This window comes from Diaphorina citri, unplaced genomic scaffold, assembly GCF_000475195.1.
Source record: "Diaphorina citri unplaced genomic scaffold, Diaci psyllid genome assembly version 1.1 scaffold587, whole genome shotgun sequence".
Classification (NCBI taxonomy): Eukaryota; Metazoa; Arthropoda; class Insecta; order Hemiptera; family Psyllidae; genus Diaphorina; species Diaphorina citri.
In genome coordinates this window covers 89846-105887 of record NW_007378021.1, presented here as the reverse complement: position 1 = coordinate 105887, position 16042 = coordinate 89846, and the positions used below count along the sequence as shown (strand labels likewise).

At 39.2% G+C, this 16042-nt stretch overlaps 1 protein-coding gene across 3 annotated transcripts in view; it reads left to right on the top strand.

The window, feature by feature from the left end:
* LOC103510349 (transmembrane protein 164) overlaps positions 1 to 13401 on the top strand; it is a 45217-nt gene extending 31816 nt beyond the window's left edge. For all 3 annotated transcript variants that reach the window (XM_026824416.1, XM_026824415.1, XM_026824417.1), the window contains 4 exons: positions 7571 to 7750; positions 8183 to 8505; positions 8591 to 8638; positions 13157 to 13401. In XM_026824416.1, the coding sequence (XP_026680217.1) occupies positions 7571 to 7750; positions 8183 to 8419 (417 nt within the window). In that variant the 3' untranslated portion in view covers positions 8420 to 8505; positions 8591 to 8638; positions 13157 to 13401. The remainder of the gene's footprint in view (positions 1 to 7570; positions 7751 to 8182; positions 8506 to 8590; positions 8639 to 13156) is intronic.
* The last annotated feature ends 2641 nt before the right edge of the window (positions 13402 to 16042 follow it).

Below are 16042 nucleotides of genomic sequence, written 5' to 3'. Positions count from 1 at the left end.
TTCTTCCGCCCCTCCCTCTCTCATCCCCCCTCCCTTCCCGCAAACTCCCTGTCAATTTCGTTTTCGACAATCAGGCAGTCGCATACGGGCGTAATGAGTTCGTCAAGGTGGCTACAGACGATCAGTCTTATCGTATTTTTCACTTTCCTTTTTTTTTTTGAAGAGGGTAGGTAGAGGGAACTGTAACTGCTAAGGTCTTATCGTCCCGAAATCGAAGAAAGAAGGACAGGATAGGAGAAAGTCAGTCGTTCTGAAAACGGACCTTATCTGTTAAGGATAAAATTCGCCCCGGGCGGGAATCGAACCCGTGACCTAGCGCTTACAAGGCAGTTGTGCTACCGCCCAAGCTATCCATGCAGGCTGGTGAACTTATCTTTAACATAAAGGTCCAAACATAGTCGACCGACCGAGATGAATCTTTGTTGTCGAGGTAGTGTGGACGGTTCAGTCGACATATCGATGTAGATCGACGACCGGTCGACTATGTGTGGACACACCTTAACGTTTATTACCCGTGTGCTATCTATCTAATGCCAAACACCGTTTCGCGAAACGTGTATGTTACGTTTCGCGTAATTATTAGGATGCTTACTTGCTTTCTGTACAGAGGGGAGGTTGAGAGTATAGTATTTCAGCAAAGTAGGTATTAGGAGATTGCCGTTCGTTGACATCAGTTCTGTTCTTATTCTTTACTTACTATTATTACTTACTGTAGGCACTAGATACCTACTGGGTGACCGCAAACCATAATAGATTCTTTACTAGAAGGTAACCACTAGGCGGAAGCTTTCTCTACCGGAGCGCTACCGCGCTCCTTAATTCGTATTTAACCCGATATTTAGGTCTGTTTGCCCCTATACATTAGTCCAGCCATTCACTATCAGGTGTTAGGTAGGCCTGACAGGGGGAGGTAGATACCTATGTAGCAGAAATCATCAAATAAAAATGCGTTAAAAAAAGGGCCTTTTAATTCCCACTATTTGGCGCGAACGACCTACCGTCCCTAATAGTGTTGAATTGCCTTAGGAGGGGGAAAAAATCTCACCATCCATCGACAAAGATTTGGACTCGTATTTCGATTGCAAATCTTTCAAATTGTTTATTTTGGTGTTCTCTTGTTGACCGAGCAACTAAATGGAAAGAATTGTGTGTCTTCAAGTCTATTTGATGAGGGACATAACTACAAAATGGGCTTGCTACGACAGACAGAGTCTATTGTAGCAGTTCTTTCACTCCTACAAAAAAAAAATCTTCTTTTGAGAAAAATGGAAGTCGAATTCTACCACCTAACCCTTAGAGCTCCATTATTATGGTCAGATATTCTCAAACAAATAAGGAAAAAATTCCATGCCTCGGCTAGGATTGAACCCGCGCCCTCCTTACCAGACGAGCGCCTTGACCACTACGCCGCCGAGGCAGGTTATGGACTTGGACAAATTAAAATAAATTAATAATGTAACAAGGAAAAAAAATTGCTTCCGTGTAAGCAAGAAAGAGGAAGAAGGCTTGAAATAATTACATATGAGAATATGGGAGTCAATGTAGTCATACACATGTAATTTATTATTATTACATTTATTACCTACATATCATAGGTTGTTTGTTACCTACCAAACTACCTATTCCTACACTAGAAAAGAAGTAAAAAAAAAAAAAAATAATAAAATAAGTAGGTACCCAATGGAAGTTGGACAGAAACTCGTTTTTCGGATTCCTAATAACGATGACGTTCTCTTAACTCATTCACAAACACTTGGCTTCTATAAAAAAAAAAGAAAAAAAAATCTCATAATTAGCATTGCAGGTAAACTGAAGTCACTAGATGTCAGCGAATTCAGTACAATAATGATAATCTACGTAAATATACTCAGTACATTAATAATTTAATAAAATATGTTTGAAGTTACTGTACCCTATCAACTCCATAACTCCATTGTTCGGATTTATTGCATTCCGTAATACTTTATTGCACCGTGGATTTGTGGATGTTTAAATGGGCTGTGGATTTGTGGACATTAAAATTGACTGTGAACGCGTTCACATTTAAAATTGCTGCAGACTTGTGGACATGTGAATGTACTGTAGATTTGTGACATTTAAATGAACTGAGGAGGACTTGGATACATTTTAATGGACTGTGGATTCGTGGTCATTTAAATCGACTCTGGACTTGTGGACATTTAAAGGGACTGTGGACTTGTGGATATTTAAATAAACGCGTGTCTCTGGCAACTGAAAATGGAACGTTTTTCCATTGAAGCGTGTAGCGTGCCCATTGCCCAAGTGCCCATCCCATGTCCATTGTTGATTCAATAAACATTGCATAAATTCCTAGCGCCTAAATGGGAAGTATTGTATCTCTTCTCGTCCCGTCCATCTAATTAGTGACATACTACGGGTTGGTTTTGCTGCAACGCAGACCACATGGGTATCAAGTAGCGGTTGTTTCTTTTGCTACGAACTACAAATTGCAATGAAACACTCTTTTTACGTTAGTGCACCATATGAACTGCATACTTCATTATCAAAATAGCGATAAAGTGGCACTGCATTGGTAAACAAGTGCGGCTATAGCATGAGAGAGCTCTTTGTTTGATTCTTGGACAAAGACAATAAAAGTAGCCACATATTCCGCTTTCTCGCATTCTGCAAGGAGCTGAGTGGATAATGTTCGTTCTCGGAACGGCTGGCTTTTTCCTATCCTGTCTTCCTTCTCTCTTCGATTTCGGGACGATAAGACCATAACAGTTACAGTTCCCTCTGTCAAAGCTCTTAAAAAAAAAAAAAAAAAAAAAAAAAAAAATAGGGAAGGGAAGCTCCGTTGCGAGGGAAGCTATTAGTGAAATAGTCGTCACTCCGTTGCGAGGGAAGCTATTAGTGAAATAGTCGTCAATAAAAGATACTATGGAGGAGATTTCCTACGGGGCCCTAAAGGTCCAATAGGGCCCAACATTAATTTTTTCTTCACTTGTTAAACATGTTTGCCAATCACTTTTTACTCAAGTGCCAACATAAGGTGTTGAGTTTTTATTTTTTTATAACATTTATATACTTACTTGAGGTTTTTTAACCTCCCAGTGTTTGTACTGAAACGGTTGTTAATTTGGAAGTGGTCTTTTTCTTTAGTGTCGTACTGAAATAATACTTCAACAGTGATTAGTTTCAGTCTGACATACTATCAGGTATATTATATTATTTTACTTTCAAATGAGGGTCTTTTCTTTGAAATTCCTCAAGTATGTACAAAGTACAATATTGAGTATTGAGGGCAAGTAAATACTATTTTAGTCCTGCACCTATAAATGGCAATGAAACACTCTTTTTACGTTAGTGCACCATATCAACTGCATACTTCATTATCAAATTAGCGATAAAGTGGCATTGCATTGGTAAATAAGTACGGCTAAAGCATGAGAGAGCTCTTTGTTTGATTCTTGGACAAAGACAATAAAAGTAGCCACATATTCCGCATTCTCGCATTCTGCAAGGAGCTGAGTGCATCCTAAAATTCAAGCATTGTTGAAAACATAAAATTATTGGTGGTAATAAACAAAAAATCAACTCCGTTGCTAGGGAAGCTATTAGTGAAATAGTCGTCAATAAAAGATACTATGGAGGGGATTTCCTACGGGGCCCTAAAAGTCCAATAGGGCCCAACATTAATTTTTTCTTCACGTGTTAAACATGTTTGCCAATCACTTTTCACTCAAGTGCCAACATGAGGTAATGAGTTTTTATTACTTTCTATTACTACAGGATAGCAATGCGAATGGAATGCAGTTGACCTTGACCTAATGATTGGAATGTAACCTTGACCTATATTTGGAAGAGGTCACTGACCTACCCACCTTTGAGGCTTTGTTTTTACTTTTGTAGCTTTTTTTATTTTATTACCTTCTATTACCGTCACGTATAGGGAACCTACCTATACAAGGGTAATGCTCAAAACATGAACTCCTCACCGTGATTATCAGGTATTAATATGCCTAGGCTTATCTACGTATTAGCTGTTTACTGATAGCTTAGGCTTGCTACACACGCTCTAGTAAGGCATACCGTCAGTAGCTAGATTTGTTTCCAGTAAGCTCGATTGTCAGACGATCGAAAAAAAAGTTCATATTTACCGGAACTGACGGGACCTGGGACGGGACGTTAAACCTTAAATCATACAAAATCGGGAAATGGGTGGAAATATCCGTTTTGGGGTCCCCTGATTCCAGAAAAGTGGTTTTTAGCCCATGGTCTGTACGTACGTTACGTACTACAGGTTTTTTTTATAACATTTATTAAAGTGTGCTAACATAAGGTTTATGTTATGAAAACAATGTTATCTATCCATGGGTCATGGGAACGTAAGCGTAAATCATACATTAGGTAGCGCTACGTTTTTTAGAGCACTGCATGTGTTTTCTCAAAACATGAACTCCTCACCGTGATTATCAGGTATTAATATGCCTAGGCTTATCTACGTATTAGCTGTTTACTGATAGCTTAGGCTGGCTACACACCCTCTAATAAGGCATACCGTCAGTAGCTAGATTTGTTTCCAGTAAGCTCGATTGTCAGACGTTCGAAAAAAAAAGTTCATATTTACCGGAACTGACGGGACCTGGGACGGGACGTTAAACCTTAAATGATGAACAGACGAGCACACCTGAAGAAACCCCTACAGTCCCTACACCCTACACACACTTGATATGTATAATTGTATACCCGTAGTTGGCCTTCTGTATTTGTAGTTCTGTAGCTGGCCTCAAGCTTTTTACACACGCTATGATAGTATCGTTTGTCTTACGATAAGATCGGACGATAAATCACAGGTTTCCCCAATAGTGCACCTGCACACAATACAGAAATTTCACATAATTTCAAGTCCACACGTATAATTTAGCATAAAATCTGATCGATCAAGATCAAATCGAAATATCGCAGTGTGTGTAGGTACCTGTCACACAAGTTCCGATCTTCCTACTGTCTATAGGTGTTTCCAGTAGCGTAGCGTGGTCTAAATTCAAGTGTAGGGCGTGTTGGGCTCATGCCCGTAGTTGGCCTTCTGTATTTGTAGTTCTGTAGCTGGCCTCAAGCTTTTTACACACGCTATGATAGTATCGTTTGTCTTACGATAAATCACAGGTTTCCCCAATAGTGCACCTGCACACAATATAGAAATTTCACATAATTTCAAGTCCACACGTATAATTTAGCATAAAATCTGATCGATCAAGATCAAATCGAAATATCGCAGTGTGTGTAGGTACCTGTCACACACGTCCCGATCTTCCGACTGTCTATAGGTGTTTCAGACCTGGGCCTGTCAGACTTTCTGAACGTGAGTGGCTGGCGTTAGGTTCGAGTTCGAGATCATTACGTTCTCAGACCTAGGGAGTCGAGGGACTCATAACCTACTTGGATTAATTATGCAGCAATGTGATGTGTAACTAGCGTAACTTTTGACATGGCAATTTCCCATGTTTTTCCATAGGTTGGCGGTTTTCTTTCAAACAGACAAGAAGTGCTGTATTATTGAGTTGGTCTATATTTAGAGTGGCATGTCATAGGAACTATAATCATGTAATTGAGGACAGACCACATATACAAACACGGCACCTAATTTGTTTGACGAAGTTGTGAAACATTTTTGTAGTTGTGAGGGACAATTCTATAGTCCGCCCATACCGAAAGGGACCGTTAAGGTGAGTCCACACGTAGTCGACCGGCCGTCGATCGGTGTCAACTGAACCGTCCACACTGCCTCGATAGCATAGATTCACCGCGTCGATCGACGGCCGGTCGACTATGTGTGGACGCACCTTTACGCCGTTACACTACAGTACAGTCGACTAAATTCGATCGTCATCGACTGGAACCCATATAAAGTATTTGAGATCAAAAGATTTTGGTAGAATGAAAAAAATACAGTGTGGACATGTGAGCTGCGCGAAATGTAAAGTTCAGAGGCAGTTTAAAGTGAAGAGTTAATTTTGCAGAGTACAGAGTAGTAAAGTATATGAAATCAAGCCCAGGTCCTGAGGTAGCCAGCTTAACTCCGTACACAAAAAGCCCATTCTGAGACTAAGGTGTACGGGCAAACAGCCCTATAAGTCGGGTTAAGCTTATATGAATCTGCTAGGTAGAACAACGGGCAAACAGCCCTATAAGTTGGGTTAAGCTTATATGAATCTGCTAGGTAGAACAACGGGCAAACAGCCCTATAAGTCGGGTTAAGCTTATATGAATCTGCTGGGTAGAACAACGGGCAAACAGCCCTATAAGTCGGGTTAAGCTTATATGAATCTGCTGGGTAGAACAACGGGCAAACAGCCCTATAAGTCGGGTTAAGCTTATATGAATCTGCTGGGTAGAACAACGGGCAAACAGCCCTATAAGTCGGGTTAAGCTTATATGAATCTGCTGGGTAGAACAACGGGCAAACAGCCCTATAAGTCGGGTTAAGCTTATACGAATCTGCTAGGTAGAACACAAATTTTGTGTTCATCAATTTGATTCGCTACAGAGATGTACGGGACGGTTATGATTTACACGCAATTTCGTTCGCGCTAAGCATAACGCGTAATAAGCGAAAAACTGCAGCTCTTTGATTGCTCTTTAAGTGTAATGCGCAATAAGAGAGAAAAAACTGTAATTCCTTGATTGCCCTCAATTAGGTTGAATTTGCAGTCAATTAAAACATATTCTCTCATGCCATTATCGCAATCAGGTGGTCATTGGGCGGACTTGTAACCCGGGGGATCGGGTTCGAATCTAACGCCTGGGATAGCTTAGTGGTGAAGCTTATGTTGACTTTTGTTCCTTTGCAAAGATGTTCGCGCATGTGCAGAGCCTGAAAAACAAACTACTCCGACACAGAGCACCTAAAGACGAAGCATAAAATTAACAAGTTTGACACTTTTCTTCGTTTCTTGTTATTGACTTCTTGTATAAGAAAAGGGTGGGTCATTCATGTTTGTTTGTTTATTTGGTTATACTGGCAGCATAGGACTGAAAAGTCCCTTTACCTGTTTCCCTCCAATTTTGAGGTTTGAGAGTACAGGTGTCTCTGTAGCTACTTAAGTGTAATGCGCAATAAGAGAGAAAAAACTGTAATTCCTTGATTGCCCTCAATTAGGTTGAATTTGCAGTCAATTAAAACGTATTCTCTCATGCCATTATCGCAATCAGGTGGTCAGTTGGTGGACTTGTAACCCGGGGGATCGGGTTCGAATCTAACGCCCGGAATAGCTTAGTGGTGAAGCTTATGTTGACTTTTGTTCCTTTGCAAAGACTGAAAAACAAACTACTCCGACACAGAGCACCTAAAGACGAAGCATAAAATTAACAAGTTTGACACTTTTCTTCTTTTCTTGTTATTGACTTCTTGTATAAGAAAAGGGTGGGGCATTTATGTTTGTTTGTTCATTTGGTTATACTGGCAGCATGGAACTGAAAAGTCCCTTTACCTGTTTACCTCCAATTTTGAGGTTTGAGAGTACAGGTGTCTTTGTATATTATGTAATGGGTTTCTCATAATATTGAAGAAAAATTAATAACGATTTTTCTTCCTCTTTTTCAGCTGCCCCTAGAGACGTCCATATTCTGGATGCAGCACTCACTCATGATCGTAATTCCCATCTGTATGATTCACATGGGCGGTGTCTATTCTGTGGAACCACCCAGCCACATGTCTTGGTTCACATTCTCCTACGGTATTGTACTCCTGTATCATTTCATACTGCTACAGGCGATCTCCATGGTAAGTGACTCCATCTCCACTTGAAAGATGTGTAAAGTGTGAATCAGTTTAAAAAAAAAACTCTTTTTAGTGGACTACTCTCAGTCAATGAGTCATCTTAAAACATGTAACTGACTGACCCATTGATTGAGTAGTCCATGAAAAAGAGTACTTCTTTTCTTTTTACGCACTCATTACTCATCTCTGCCTTTGATTTTCTAGTCTAGTCTAGTTTCTGCGCACGTGCAGAAACACGTTTTGGTCAACTTCGTCTCAGTTTTCGTCACGTAAGATGTAAGTTAGCGGTGCAAAAACCCTCTAAATGTATTTATTGTAACAAATAGATAAAGAAGTTCCCAGCCTGTGACTGGTTGATTGGTTGATCAACACAGGAAAACAATCATTCCAAATATTCCCTTACTCGTATAATACCCTCTTACTCTACTTTTGCAGGCATTCCAAATCAACCTCAATCACATGCTCTGTCCGGCGGATGCGGACCCGTTCTCCGGGCCTTATTATCGTCTAGCAGCGTGCGTCCATCAGGCTATCTTCACGCCCATTGTATCCCGGGCCTTCTGTATTTTCAACGTCCTAGTACGCAAATTCCAACGGGATGAACATCACGGGCAAGGGGATGAGGGATCTCCTTGTATGCCGTACGATAAAGTCAGCGAGAAGCAGCTCTAACACCCCGCCTTGCGGTGATGAGCCGACAACGGTGAGATTATGGGGACAGTTTGGCTCCTAGATTGCTATTGTGGGGAGAGTTTGTCCACCCCGCCTTGCGGTGATGAGCCGACAACGGTGAGATTATGGGGACAGTTTGGCTCCTAGATTGCTATTGTGGGGAGAGTTTGTCCCTTGTACTAGATTGCTATTATGGGGACTGTTTGGCCCCTGGACTAGGTTGCTTGCTGGAAAAGTAATTTTCCTGTCGGTATGTTGGTACTGAAATGGTTTTAGGTGGGTGAAAGTTTGGCTCCTGGACTAGATTATTTAAGAACTGTCAAACTATTTTGACTTCACGGGGCGGGGCGCTACCGTGCTCCCTTAATAGGTCAATCGTACTGAAATGGTTTTTCCATAGTATTTGGGATAGGTTGTTTTGCGAGAGAAAACTTGTCCTTTGTATGATATATCTTGTCGAGGAGTCGTGTTTTGTTACTTGAGGTTTTTTAACCTCCCAGTGTTTGTACTGAAACGGTTGTTAATTTGGAAGTGGTCTTTTTCTTTAGTGTCGTACTGAAATAATACTTCAACAGTGATTAGTTTCAGTCTGACATACTATCAGGTATATTATATTATTTTACTTTCAAATGAGGGTCTTTTCTTTGAAATTCCTCAAGTATGTACAAAGTACAATATTGAGTATTGAGGGCAAGTAAATACTATTTTAGTCCTGCATTTTCGGACATGTCATGTCAGATTTTGGCGACAAGCTACCCGTCTCCTCACATCATCCTCACCCAGCCTGAGAGAGGCCGGGAAAGTCGCCATTTTGAGTCACTTCAAAATGTCTGAAGTAGGTGCTCAGACACTTGGAAATGGAAAATTTGACATGTTTTTCCCTTATTTATCGTAGACACATATTGTGACACTATGCATTGTTTATTTTTTATGAATATCCCCAGTCTCATAAGTCATTCCTTGGGCTCAACTAGTCCATACTAAATTGTGTATCCTACTGTATTTGTTAAATGCCTTATAGACTGACAAAATTTGTTGATTTTTTTTTTTTTTCGAAAGTGGTTTTTATTATGCAAGTCTGACGGAAATTTATTGAAGTTTATACTTCCCAAGCTCCATCGAACGTATCTTGATTCAAGAAAAGCCTTTGAATATCTTGAAGAACTTTTTTATGAATATGTGTATCTTGAAAAGCTAGAATTTCAAATAAATAATTTTCTATGTATGTTCTAGTCGCCAATGTTATAGATTTTAAATCGTTTCAATATGTAGTTGAAACAATATTTTGTTTATACAGGGTGTTTACTCAGCAACTGTCCCGTAGGGTTACACACTAGGACCTTTCCTTCTTCATTAATTTCGACGAAATTTTATTTTACTGTCACATTTGAACAGGATTTGCTCACTCAAATATGACGACTCGAAAAAGATTTTATCTTTTTTGGATATCTGTTGATCCTTTGCTGAATAACATCATTATTGTCAAAAAAAAAGAAAAAAAAACAACATCACCCTCTACTTTTCTTTTGACTTCTACAAGACAAATATGTAAACTTTTGTGTTTCTACAGGACAGCTGTAAAGTGAACACCCTGCGTTAACTTTACTCTAAAAATCGAACATGGTCTGTGCAGTAGTATGATATTTTTTCTTCCCCTTCTAATTATGCTTTGTCCGAGTCACCTGTATACTTTCTCTGAATTATTTATCCCACATTTGAATTACACTTCGTTTCCTATTGATTCTCTCCCCCTCTCTAATCAATAATCATTATTCTTTCCCCCATTGTCCTACACATTTCCACACATTTTCGTGTAAGAAAATTTACATGGAAATTCCTCCCTCTGAGTTACGTAATTATAGGCCTGTAGCTGCAATAATTAGGACCCTAGGCGTTGAAGTAAAGAATACTTTGTGTGCGGTATAAGATCGATATTTCCCAGGAAAGATGTTACTTGATGGAATAAACCTCACGTACCTATGTATTTGTATATTAGCAGTGATCAATGGTCCTAGATCCTTTAACAATCAGAATTTCTGTGCGGTAAATTGGACCTAATAGATCTCGCAAATAGAGGGGGGAAAGATTCGAAAGTGTTTTGATATGCAAACGCCAATGACATCCCGTAGTTGGCCTTCTGTATTTGTAGTTCTGTAGCTGGCCTCAAGCTTTTTACACACGCTATGATAGTATCGTTTGTCTTACGATAAATCACAGGTTTCCCCAATAGTGCACCTGCACACAATATAGAAATTTCACATAATTTCAAGTCCACACGTATAATTTAGCATAAAATCTGATCGATCAAGATCAAATCGAAATATCGCAGTGTGTGTAGGTACCTGTCACACACGTCCCGATCTTCCGACTGTCTATAGGTGTTTCAGACCTGGGCCTGTCAGACTTTCTGAACGTGAGTGGCTGGCGTTAGGTTCGAGTTCGAGATCATTACGTTCTCAGACCTAGGGAGTCGAGGGACTCATAACCTACTTGGATTAATTATGCAGCAATGTGATGTGTAACTAGCGTAACTTTTGACATGGCAATTTCCCATGTTTTTCCATAGGTTGGCGGTTTTCTTTCAAACAGACAAGAAGTGCTGTATTATTGAGTTGGTCTATATTTAGAGTGGCATGTCATAGGAACTATAATCATGTAATTGAGGACAGACCACATATACAAACACGGCACCTAATTTGTTTGACGAAGTTGTGAAACATTTTTGTAGTTGTGAGGGACAATTCTATAGTCCGCCCATACCGAAAGGGACCGTTAAGGTGAGTCCACACGTAGTCGACCGGCCGTCGATCGGTGTCAACTGAACCGTCCACACTGCCTCGATAGCATAGATTCACCGCGTCGATCGACGGCCGGTCGACTATGTGTGGACGCACCTTTACGCCGTTACACTACAGTACAGTCGACTAAATTCGATCGTCATCGACTGGAACCCATATAAAGTATTTGAGATCAAAAGATTTTGGTAGAATGAAAAAAATACAGTGTGGACATGTGAGCTGCGCGAAATGTAAAGTTCAGAGGCAGTTTAAAGTGAAGAGTTAATTTTGCAGAGTACAGAGTAGTAAAGTATATGAAATCAAGCCCAGGTCCTGAGGTAGCCAGCTTAACTCCGTACACAAAAAGCCCATTCTGAGACTAAGGTGTACGGGCAAACAGCCCTATAAGTCGGGTTAAGCTTATATGAATCTGCTAGGTAGAACAACGGGCAAACAGCCCTATAAGTCGGGTTAAGCTTATATGAATCTGCTGGGTAGAACAACGGGCAAACAGCCCTATAAGTCGGGTTAAGCTTATACGAATCTGCTAGGTAGAACACAAATTTTGTGTTCATCAATTTGATTCGCTACAGAGATGTACGGGACGGTTATGATTTACACGTAATTTCGTTCGCGCTAAGCATAACGCGTAATAAGCGAAAAACTGCAGCTCTTTGATTGCTACAATAATTACCGAAATTTGGGCTCGGAATAATTGGATTTCGGGCCGGGCCTTATGTATCGAGAAATACTCGCATCTCCACATTACAAGACAGACATATGTATAGACTCCCCAATTGAGGAAATCCAGCCAGTCAAGACAAGACCTTCAAGTCTAAATAATTCTGGCCGACCAAAGGTCATTGCAACTTCAAGGCCTTGAAGTCTCCCCAATGCAAAATGTAATGGGGTGCACTTCCTCCAATGCAATGATCAATTGTTCTTTGATACCTTGGTCCTGAGTGTCTTCAGGTTTAGGACAGCGTGCGGAAATTTTGCATAGGTCAAATTTCAAAGTTCAGCGCAGCACTAACACTTTTTGCAACTGCATTTTGTTGCAATTGTTAATTCCAAGTACGAGTATAATGTGACCATTTATATTGTCCTAGCAATACGGTCCTTAGCGGAATTATTATAATCACCGGTTTCTTCTACAAGTTTAAGTATCGTGACGGAAATTTTGCTGAACCGAGATGTTGTGACTGTCGCAAATAGCACACAAGTCGGATTTAGAGGAACTGGTCAGACCCTAGATCAGGGTTGTCCAACCTTAGGGCACCCGAGGGCCGCAAGAGACCAAGGTAGAGAGTTGGCGGGCCGCAAAAACTCAACTCACGGGGGGGGAGGGGGGGTGGCCTGGTGTAATGTAATTATAATATATTTTATTTTATTATGAAAACTAATTATGAAATTTGTAAGGTAAACTGGGATAATTTTTATAAATTTGAAAATTTTCATGCATTAATTATTTTATTTAGTATATTTACTGTTATTTCTCATTTTCGTTCATTTTTTAGGCGGGCCTTCGCGGGCCGCAAAAATGAGCTGGCGGGCCGCGGGTTGGACAAGCCTGATCTAGACAAAAACGCTTTATATCGAAACGTACTTTTCTTATTGTTTAAGTAGGGATAGGTACTTAGAAGAGTACTTAGAAATTCAATGATTTTCTTTTATTTCTACTACTTATGTTCAGAAAAGTAGGTGATCCAATATGAACAATGTCTAAACAGACGCATTTTTTGATACTTTTTTTTAGTAGGTTTTTGAATTTCTTCATTTTCTAGAAGTCGAAATGTATCTTATTTACGAAATTTCGTAAAGGTTTAATTAAGATTTTATGGGGTTCACCACTCATAAAACTGCTCCTGGTAAAAGAGCATTTTCTCAGAATAAAAAATATATAGGTCGACCAGGTTTGGATAAGTCCTTCTATGGGGACAGACAGACAGACAGACACTAGGTTGCTTGCTGGAAAAGTAATTTTCCTGTCGGTATGTTGGTACTGAAATGGTTTTAGGTGGGTGAAAGTTTGGCTCCTGGACTATATTATTTAAGAACTGTCAAACTATTTTGACTTCACGGGGCGGGGCGCTACCGTGCTCCCTTAATAGGTCAATCGTACTGAAATGGTTTTTCCATAGTATTTGGGATAGGTTGTTTTGCGAGAGAAAACTTGTCCTTTGTATGATATATCTTGTCGAGGAGTCGTGTTTTGTTACTTGAGGCAGACACCGAAGCGAATACAATAGTCCGTCCCTTATACCTTTTTATTACTATTGTAATAATAAAGGAAGGACGGACTAAAAAAAGCAAGAAAATCTGTGACATCAAATTGTATGAACGCCTGAAAACCTGTATGTTTATGCAATGTGCAAAGCATTGCGTAAGTATTTTCGTGTTACCCAAACTGTTACTTGAGGTTTTTTAACCTCCCAGTGTTTGTACTGAAACGGTTGTTAATTTGGAAGTGGTCTTTTTCTTTAGTGTCGTACTGAAATTCTGAAATAATGCTTCAACAGTGATTAGTTTCAGTCTGACATATACTATCAGGTATATTATATTATTTTACTTTCAAATGAGGGTCTTTTCTTTGAAAGTCCTCAAGTATGTACAAAGTACAATATTGAGTATTGAGGGCAAGTAAATACTATTTTAGTCCTGCGTTTTCGGACATGTCATGTCAGATTTTGGCGACAAGCTACCCGTCTCCTCACATCATCCTCACCCAGCCTGAGAGAGGCCGGGAAAGTCGCCATTTTGAGTCACTTCAAAATGTCTGAAGTAGGTGCTTAGACACCCGGAAATGGAAAATTTGACATGTTTTTCCCTTATTTATCGTAGACACATATTGTGACACTATGCATTGTTTATTTTTTATGAATATCCCCAGTCTCATAAGTCATTCCTTGGGCTCAACTAGTCCATACTAAATTGTGTATCCTACTGTATTTGTTAAATGCCTTATAGACTGACAAAATTTGTTGATTTTTTTTTTTTTTCGAAAGTGGTTTTTATTATGCAAGTCTGACGGAAATTTATTGAAGTTTATACTTCCCAAGCTCCATCGAACGTATCTTGATTCAAGAAAAGCCTTTGAATATCTTGAAGAACTTTTTTATGAATATGTGTATCTTGAAAAGCTAGAATTTCAAATAAATAATTTTCTATGTATGTTCTAGTCGCCAATGTTATAGATTTTAAATCGTTTCAATATGTAGTTGAAACAATATTTTGTTTATACAGGGTGTTTACTCAGCAACTGCCCCGTAGGGTGAAACACTAGGACCTTTCTTTCTTCATTGATTTCGACGAAATTTTAATTTTACCGTCTTATTTGACCAGGATTGGCACACTCAAATATGACGATTCGAACGCGATCTTATCTTTTTTGATTTCTGTTGATCCTTTGCTTAACATCATAATTGTCAAAAAACAGCAACCTCTACTTTTCTTTTTCTGTTGACTTCTACAAGACAAATATGTAAACTTTTGTGTTTCTACAGGACAGCTGTAAAGTGAACACCCTGCTTATGTTAACTTTACTTTAAAAATCGAACATGGTCTGTGCACTAATATGATATTTTTTCCCCTTCTAATAAAATTATCTTCTGTCCGAGTCACCTGTATACTTTCTCTGAATTATTTATTCCACATTTAAATTACACTTCGTTTCCTATTGATTCTCTCCCCCTCTCTAATCAATAATCATTATTCTTTCCCCATTGTCCTACACATTTCCACACATTTTCGTGTAAGAAAATTTACATGGAAATTCCCCCCTCTGAGTTACGTAATTATAGGCGTAGCTCCAATAATTAGGAGCCTAGGCGCTAGGCGTTGAAGTAAAGAATACTTTGTGTGTGGTATAAGATCGATATTTCCCAGGAAAGATGTTACTTGCTGGAATAAATCTCACGTACCTATGTATTTGTATATTAGCAGTGATCAATGGTCCTAGATCCTTTAACAATCAGAATTTCTGTGCGTAAATTGGACCTAATAGATCTCACAAATAGAGGGGGGAAAGATTCGAAAATTCGAATGTGTATTGATATGCAAACGCCAATGACATCTGTAATTTTTACTTTCTATTAATTTAAAACATCCCTGTTTTAGAAGGGTAACAGGTCTAATAGTATAATTTTCTAAACAAATTATTTAAATACCTACTATCTAGACCAGGGTTGTCCAACCTTAGGGCACCCGAGGGCCGCAAGAGACCAAGGTAGAGAGTTGGCGGGCCGCAAAAACTCAACTCACGGGGGGGGAGGGGGGGGGATGGCCTGGTGTAATGTAATTATAATATAATTTTATTTTATTATGAAAACTAATGAATGGTGCTACTTTTAGCACTGTCTGACTTACGGTTGAGAAGTTGCGGGTTCGATACTTCCCTGTGTCGACAAATTTCCCTTTTATTCGTGAACCGTTACCAAATAAGCAAGTGAATAGTCAATCTCATGTGATTTTTCACGCGGAATCGAATGGTGAAACTTTTAGAACTGTCCGACTTAATGTAATAGAAAGTCGTGTGATGTTCACACCAGATTTTTTACTTTCTATTAATTTAAAACATCCCTGTTTTAGAAGGGCAACAGATCTAATAGTATAATTTTCTAAACAAATTATTTGAATACCTACTATTTAGACAAAAACGCTTTAAATCGAAACGTACTTTTCTTATTGTTTAAGTAGGGATAGGTACTTAGAAGAGTACTTAGAAATTCAATGATTTTCTTTTATTTCTACTACTTATGTTCAGAAAAGTAGGTGATCCAATATGAACAATGTCTAAACAGACGCATTTTTTGATACTTTTTTTTAGTAGGTTTTTGAATTTCTTCAT